This window comes from Triticum dicoccoides, chromosome 4A (genome assembly GCF_002162155.2).
Source record: "Triticum dicoccoides isolate Atlit2015 ecotype Zavitan chromosome 4A, WEW_v2.0, whole genome shotgun sequence".
Classification (NCBI taxonomy): domain Eukaryota; kingdom Viridiplantae; phylum Streptophyta; class Magnoliopsida; order Poales; family Poaceae; genus Triticum; species Triticum dicoccoides.
The window spans coordinates 510,813,635-510,822,475 of NC_041386.1; the positions used below are offsets into that span (position 1 = coordinate 510,813,635).

At 41.1% G+C, this 8,841-nt stretch overlaps 1 protein-coding gene across 1 annotated transcript; it reads left to right on the forward strand.

Moving 5' to 3' along the window:
- Positions 1-2,978: 2,978 nt before the first annotated feature.
- LOC119286466 (probable magnesium transporter NIPA4) lies at positions 2,979-8,329 on the forward strand. Its single transcript, XM_037565843.1, has 9 exons — positions 2,979-3,296; positions 4,680-4,736; positions 5,415-5,505; positions 5,601-5,761; positions 5,861-5,988; positions 6,102-6,239; positions 6,820-6,912; positions 7,413-7,518; positions 7,601-8,329. Exons 1-9 carry the CDS (start codon positions 3,140-3,142, stop codon positions 7,789-7,791), a joined length of 1,122 nt encoding a protein of 373 aa, XP_037421740.1. The 5' UTR covers positions 2,979-3,139; the 3' UTR covers positions 7,792-8,329.
- Positions 8,330-8,841: the final 512 nt, after the last annotated feature.

Here is an 8,841-nt window from a genome sequence, read left to right on the forward strand (position 1 = left end):
GCGACGGTTCCAAATGCCGTCGCGGAAAGGGGTTAAAAACCGTTTGTATAGCACCGACGTGTACCAGTGAAAGAATCATTCCAAATTTTCTATTAGAGAACATAGGACAAAAACATGCATCAACCCCTATGCATAGATTACCCCAATGTCACCTCGGGAATCTGCGAGTTGAGTGCCAAAACATACATCAAGTGAATCAATAGAACATCCCATTGTCACCACAGATATCCCATCGCAAGGCATACATCAAGTGTTCTCAAATTCAATACTCAATCCAACATAACGAAACCTCAAAGAGCAAGACTCAATTCATCACAAGAAGGTAGAGGGGGAGAAACATCATATGATTCAACTATAGTAACAAAGCTCGCGGTACATCAAGATCGTGCAAAATCAAGAATACGGGAGAGAGAGAGAGATCAAACACATAGCTACTGGTACATACCCTCAGCCCCGAGGGTGAACTACTCCCTCCTCGTCATGGAGAGCGTCGGGATGATGAAGATGGCCCCCGGTGATGGTTTCCCCCTCCGGCAGGATGCCGGAACGGGCCCCGATTGGTTTTTATGGCTACAGAGGCTTGCGGCGGCAGAACTCCCGATCTAGGTTTCTTTCTGGGGGTTTCTGAATTTATAGGAATTTTTGGCGTCGGTTTCACATCAGGGGGGTCCACGAGTCAGTGACAAGGCAGAGGGGCGTGCCCTAGGGGGTGAAGGCACCCTCCACCCTTGTCGTTGACTCGGGACTCTTCTGGCCCAACTCTTTTGCTTCAGGGGTTTCTTTTGGTCCATAAAAAACCACCATAAATTTTCAGGTCATTTGCCCCGTTTGATATTCCTTTCTGTAAAACTCAAAAATAAGAAAAAAACAGAAACTGACACTGGGCTCTAGGTTAATAGGTTAGTCCCAAAAATAATATAAAATAGCATATAAATGCATATAAAACATCCAAGATGAATAATATAGTAGCATGGAACAATAAAAAATTATGCATACGTTGGAGACATACCAGTAGGCTCAGGGAGCGAATATGGAGCACCCTTATATTATTTTATCAATAGTGATCCATGTGCCATCGATATATTACTTTTCTATTGTTGCAATGTCATATTAACAGATATTAGGATGATCAACTACATGTGACACATCTGGTAAACTTGCTCCAATTACTATCAAACTATCCCTTTAGTATTCCTCACAACAAAGATCCATTGGGTATATCAAGTATGTCGGCATGGTTTGCTATTCACCACGCCCTGATGACTTTCTGTTAAAGGGTTCCAATATGTCTCATCGCTGGAAACATTAGCAACAATATTTTTGGTCAGAGTTAAATGTCAGCTAAAGATTGGCACCCCACCAGAACTAAAAAGTTTGATAGATCTCTTTTCAGGACTAATTTTGGAACATATGGAGTTTCACATGAACATAGAGCAACTCCAGCGGAAATCCAAACCAAGTTTTGTATTGTCGTCTCATGTTTATACTCCCTCTGTTTCTAAATATAAGTCTTTTTATATTTAGGAACAGAGGGAGTACATAATAATTTTCATGATAAAATTGATGTTGTAATTTGTTAGCAAAAAAAAGTTGAACCGCGAAGAAACGAGAGCGGTTGAAGGCTTGAAGCACAGAGCACCGGAGAAGTGTAAGAATACGCCAGCGTGTCAGATTTCTTCACTTCCCTCCGCAAGGGCATATTCCACGTGCTCCCAGCTCGCTGTCCCCGCCACACACGGCGCGGTGCATGCGTAAGCTCGTCCCATGCGTTGCGTCTGTCAAGAGCCGTCGATGCGGCGATGGACGGCTCATCTCCTTTTCCGTGAGGAAGAACGTTGCTTGTGTGGGCAAAGCCGCGTGGTGTGTGGCCAGTCTAGGACTCGTTTATTTCGAGTCACATGTAGTTTCAGGGAGTTTTGCACTTTGAGCCTCGAGGTCTGGGTAATTGATGATTTCACATGCTACTTTACTACTCCACATTTGGAAAATGGTTGTGTTTTTGTGGTAAGCATTTGCTTATCGGTGTCTAAACCATCTCATACTTTTTTAGCATTTGGACAATCATTCCTTGCTTTCAGAAAAAAGACAATCATTCCATAAAACCAAATTGGAAAATGTCTTGCCAAAAGTCATGATAGCAAAGTGAACACATGCTTACTCTTATTACCTTCTCAAAATTCCATAGTAGTGGATGTTTTAGCCTCAACCAAATTGCCATATATAGCACTAAAGGGTCGAGCTTTTTCCTAATAGGTCGAGCCTCTTCCATGTCATTCCAATAAAAAGTATGTTTTAAAATGTGAAAGTTATCATGAAAGTACGGAAAAGACCCATTCAATCCAGGAGCCTAGAAAAATCCACCTACCACCATAGACTAAGTCCCTTCACTGATCCAAGCCAAATTTCATGATATCGAAAGTGTTGTCGAGGAACCTAAACATTTAAAATGAATATACAAAATATTGAAAAAAATGCCATGAATCGGTATTAAAAATGTGCGATACCTATTATATCTAGAGGTACTCCTGGATGATATCACTATACATGTTTATGTACATACCGGTACCAACAATTAATTTTTTATGGAGCACTATATGTATAGCAACTAACGATTTGATGCCTTAATTGGATCCTACATTCACTTAATAAGTGGATAACGGTGCAAAAAATAGCTCCCGATGTTTTAACCGCTTTCATGTCAATCAAATCCATAATGATTGAGATCACACTACTACATAAGCGATTGCACAATGAAAGTTGGCGGTGTCCGTAAAAACTAACAAGTATGATGTTCCTATGAACGTTTGCGCCATATATTTCTCAACACTCAAAATTGCACAAAACAATCTTAGCACAAAAACTCCACCTATAATGACAAGAGGAATCAAAGTTCTCCAAGTCAATTGATTAGGACTCCTAACTAAACAAAACATTAACACAAATAGGTGCTTCCACGAGGGCCCCGACGCACCACAAAGCTCCCCTCCCCTTAAAATTCTTACTTTGTTCCTCCGCCTTGCTTTTCCCTCCCGCTTCCGACTCCTCCCCCACCGCTCCCCATGTCGGCGGTGTAGGCGGACACGGCGGAGCCGGCGGCGGAGTGCAGAGGCAAGCCAGGGACGTAGGCGCTCGCGAGGACATGGCGGCGCCCTCCTCTTCAGCCGGGTTCGGGGGCATGTCGTCGGACAACGCCAAGGGCCTGGCCCTCGCAGTGTCGTCCAGCGCCTTCATCGGCGCCAGCTTCATCGTCAAGAAGATGGGGCTCAGGAGGGCCGCAGACTCCGGCGTCCGCGCAGGTGAGTTGCGCCACTCGGTGGCTGAGGCCCCACTGCTGCCTTGCTTGCTTCCTCTGGCCTCTGGATCTCGCCGGTGCGGGTTGGTTGGTCGGCGAGGGGGTCGATTGGGGCGGCCGATTTGGAGTGATGGGTAGCGGAATCGAGCGGAGTTTGGTTTTGGTTGCTGTTCTTTGCTTGGTTGGTGGGAGGGATCTGCCTCTGGTAATAAAAAAACAAAAGGGAGCAGCGCGGTTTATTCTTCTCCGGTAGATTGGCGGTCCAGACCAGTTGAATCGAATAGATTCCTCGGAGCAATGGAGTTTGCTTATCATTGCAACTTCGCTGGAACTTTTTCTTGCTCTCGTGGGTCAGAACAGAGGAGTGGAGTCGACGCTGGTAAAATTCGGACAGGGGGGCGCGTTCTTCGCGGTAGATTTGGCCGCGCGGGGAGTCCAGTTGAGTCCAGACTCCAGAGCGAAGACTCGCATCTTTCCGTTGCAATTGGATGGCTTGATTCTCTTCTCTTTCCGCGGTGTGAAAAAGACTGCAATCATTTGGTTTCGTCGTTGAAAGTTCTCGCTGCTTCGCTGTGCTGTTTTGGTCCGAAAGCTTACATGAAAATCCAGTCCAGGATCAAGTTTCTTTTCTTTTCTTTTGTTTTACCTTTTGCGATGGCATTGGTTCCATGTCTGGAGTTTCTCTTGTTGGAATTGGGATGAGTGAGTCTGCGGAAGTGGATTTTTGGGGGAGGGAGGCTGGGATGGCCTTCCGCGGTCGTCTTCCATTGCTAAATATGCTTATGAATGGCGTCCATTATCGGTGGCTCGTTGCGAGTGAATGCTGTTTTAGATTGAAATTTCAGTATGTCTTGTCACGAGCTTTCAGGTCAAACTATCTGATGGGGCCACTGATCTTTACCTGGATTTCTGTTTTGTTGGATTGATTGATTCAAATCAAATTTGGTGTTGTTACTTGCACAGAGCTTCCTCAATCATGAATAGATCTGGGCTAGTTGAGATCTTTTGCACGATTGAAGTGGTTTACTGCCACATTCTGTTAAAGAGACAATGACTCAAACATGCCCTTTCCGAAAATGATAAGGGAACCAGTAAATCTCAGAGCAGCCTGTGTTTTATATCGTCTTGTTGTGTTGATCAGTGTGGCTATTTAGTTTGTTGGGTACTCAGGTTAAAATGATCAATTTCCCAGCTTACTATTTGGTATACAACTTGAATAGTTTTGTTATTCCTAGCGACGAAGTTTGCTGGTGATTTCAGTTTAGTAACCATGAAGTCTGACCAATGCACCATTGCACCTATATCCTTCGTATCATAAATTATTTAATCATACTTCCTACAAATTTTAGTGCTGAATATAATAAGGGTGTTTATTTACATGAAACAGGTTATGGAGGGTATTCTTACTTAGTGGAGCCACTTTGGTGGATAGGCATGATTTCAAGTAAGTCGCGTTCCATTCTTTCTAAACGCTATGCCACTTTTCTAATTTTTAATATATTCCTTTATTTGCTTTATCACATATTCGGGACCAGTGCTTTCCGTCCAATCGTAGCATGTCTTGCCTGATCATTTTCCCACTGTTATTTTTCCTTGTTAAACGCCTGGCCATGATGAGATTTTTGGTGGCTCTCACAGTCACCTCACATTGGTCGTGATGTCCATTTCCTCAGGGACGCAGATACACACGAAGATGATTTAGTGTTTAAGAGTTGGGATTGATATTGTAACTTATAATAGGAGAAACTAACAATTTGTAATGAGGCAGATGTTAGTGCAGGAAAAAGAACATGTTTTTGATAAGGTTTGGCTAGATGTAGCATATTTAGACACAATATTGGACCATGAAAGTGGCTTGAGAGCAAATGAAATCTTGTCATCAGAATGTGATACTTCAGCTGTTTGCTGTTCTTAGGGAATAGAAATCCATTTTTTCCTTCAAAATATCTATTGAATCTTATTGAGTGTAACTTGACAGAGTTGGCTTCAGGGTTTTATAAGTTTTCTAAGTGTCTTTTTATGCTAGCAAAGTTGCCGACTCATTTTTTTAGGAAAATGTTACTAATACTTTTGACCAAAAGAAACTTGACTAATGTTTGCTCACATGGTCTCCTATGGACAGTGATTGTTGGCGAAATAGCTAATTTTGCTGCTTATGCATTTGCTCCTGCTATTCTTGTCACTCCTCTTGGAGCACTCAGTATAATCATCAGGTACAGTCATAGGAGTTCCATAGAAAACTGTTAATAATGTGCTTTAGCTTGCTGCTTATTAAACTGAAATAACAGTCCATTCTAAATGTTTGCAGTGCTGCACTTGCTCATTCCATTCTACAGGAGAAACTGCACACATTTGGTATACTTGGTTGTGTTCTTTGTGTAGTCGGATCGATCACAATTGCACTTCATGCTCCACAGGAGCGTGATATTGATTCTGTAAGGGAAGTTTGGGATCTTGCAACTGAGCCAGGTATTTGCAACTGAAAGATAGCGATGACAATGCCATTATTAACTTAATTTATATTTCACACGCTAGATGGATTCAATATTGTTTTCTTTGTTTTGTCAGCTTTTCTTTCATATGCGACTATAGTAGTGGTGGCAGCCCTGGTTCTTATATATTTTGTTGTCCCTCAACATGGACAAACAAACATCATGGTGTACATTGGAGTCTGTTCTCTTCTAGGATCTCTCACCGTATGCCTTTTCCCCAAACAGATAACTCTTGCCTATAGCATAATTCATCTTGAGAATTCTTTATGGGATTTTCACTGAATCCCATTTTTCATCTGATAGTGAGAATTTAACAGGTTATGAGTGTAAAGGCTCTTGGAATTGCATTGAAGTTAACATTCTCAGGAGTGAACCAATTATTCTATCCTCAGACTTGGGCTTTTGCTCTAATTGTTGCTACCTGCGTAAGCACCCAGATAAACTATCTAAACAAGGTAAATGTTTCAGTTTCTATATTATTATTGATGCCATAGAGTTGTGCATTGGTGCATCAAGCTGGATAGGGAACTTGAGGGAGCAAAAATGTTTTCTGTTACACGCAAACTCAACAGTGCATCACATCACCCAAGAGAATATCTATGCCTATTTCTGGCATTTTCTCCGCACGATGCCACATGCACATTTGGTGCCAACGGGGCATCACCTTACCTTTTGCCTATCATATGGAGGGCCTTCTAGCTAATTGCGTGAATATTTTTTCTTGTAGTTTTAGCTTTAGTTATCTCTATCTCTCATTCTGTTGATCTACAGTAGAATGTGTAGTACCATTTGGTCCTTCAAAGAAAAGGTCATTACCTTCTGCAAGTTACTCTCCTCAATATGTAATAAAGTTTTTCGTACATGACATGGAACTGGGCTTCATGTTATAAGGAATGTTCTAACAACTCTCTAATGCATGCTGCTTTTTGGCATTATATGTTTTCTATTGGCACTCAAATTTCTTTCTGTTGAGCCACTAACATAAGCAAATCACGTTTGGTGCTAACAACATTTTATTTCATCTGTAAATTGCAGGCATTGGACACCTTTAATACAGCAGTTGTCTCACCAATATATTACGTGATGTTTACCTCGCTAACAATTATAGCCAGTGTGATAATGTTCAAGGTAACACTTTGCATCGTTTTCAGTGCACCCTTATTGCCAACTGAACTTCCTTAAAGTAAAATGTTGTAAACATTGCTGCTGGACTGTGGCGTGATTCTACTTTCATGTCTTGCTCTTATAAGTTGTGCCTAAGCGGCCCGTTAGAGGTTTACCTGAAAATAGCTCTCACGAGTCACGATGACAAGGACATCTGAGCATATAGTGCCACTGAAATTGTAGTTTAGGATTATTGCTTTTTCCTGAATGCAAGCCACATGACCATTGTAATTGGACCACTATGATATTTAACTCTGCATATTTATGGATGTTGGGGTGCTTTAAGTTCTAGTTGCATACCCATTACGACGCAATGTTGCTGTGGTTGTTATTTATGTCTGATGACTTGTGCTTTTTATCTTGATCAACATACCTTATTTTTTCATTGATGCTGTTACTCTCATAGAAAGATACCTACATCATGCCAGAATTTTCTCCTCAGCTCGTAGCTCATTGACATGCAGGATTGGGATCGGCAAAATCCAACACAGATTGTCACGGAAATGTGTGGTTTTGTGACCATCCTTTCTGGAACATTTCTCCTTCACAAGACGAAGGACATGAATGACAGTATGTCATGAGTTTAGCCATTTTACGCATCTTCATTATAAACAGAATCTCACAAGGTCTAATGGGATTTTGTGCTGAATAGGTACTGGGCCGACTTTGTCTACACGACGCTCAAAGCATGCTAGTCAGACTGCATTTGCCATTGAGGTTCTTCCACTAAAATATCAAGATTGTGTGGATGAGGAGACCTTGCCACTGTCACTCCCCAAGGCTGATAATCACTACCTAATGCAAGAGCTTCCTCTTAGATACAAAGACTTGAATATTGCCTGATGGACATTCCTTTGCCCATATGTGCTAGGAACCTCTTAGCAAAGTTTGCCGTGCACAGTTTCAGGCAGGATTGGTTGATGAGGAACTGAACTTGGAGGTTTTATCTCATCTTTGCTGTTGGATAGAATGCGGTTATGGAAATTACAAGTTGATAGTATTATCCTTGCTCCTTCCTGGATTACAATTTCACCTTTTATAAGGAGAAAACGAGGGATGATGTCAAACATGAGGTCAGTCAAGGGATGGTTACTCGGGAATACCAACCAGTTCTGGAAAACCGGATGAAGTGTACTTACATACAGTGGCACCATTTATTATTATACCTTTTTTTTTCATTTTTAGACAGTCAAGCAGTTATGCTGCAATTTGGGCTTATCTGATTCTAGGAAGATGTTATATAGGAAAAACAAACCTCATTTTTTTCTTGTACCTATCTCATAAATTGCTGCCCAGTTTGGTGCCAATTGTTATCTGTGTAATTATCAATTCATATTTTTTGGTAGACAATTGGCGAACCTAATTTGCATGTCTGCATAAATATTTCGTGAGGATGGGTCACTGCGTTATGCCATTTTTTTCCCTCCTTGTCTTGAAAATGTAATTCAGTTAATTTGATTAAAGCAACAAGCTGTGCATGAGAGAAAAACGAAAGCAAATAAAAAAGTGTTCTTATAGAGAAATATTAAGTCAATGTTTTTACAGCAAGTATACTGCTATCTCAGTGAGATTAGTTCTTAAGAGAGTGTATTTGAGATATATGTAGGCTTAATACTCTATAACACTAAGCTTCATAGTTTTAAAGAGCCTACATTTAATTGAGGTCTTCAATTAGAATTTGATCACCGGATTTTGACCGGCTCAACAATTTCTCAAAGCTCCATCATTCAATTCTTTTATACTATAAATTATGCTCTCAAATTTGTATGGCTTCAAATTGGGTCATCTAATTTTGACCAGGTCAACAATTTTTTAAGCTCTCCCATTCAATTCTATTAGTTCATTATGTTCCTAACATTTAAAGCTCTTTCATTCAATCGAGATATTCAATTT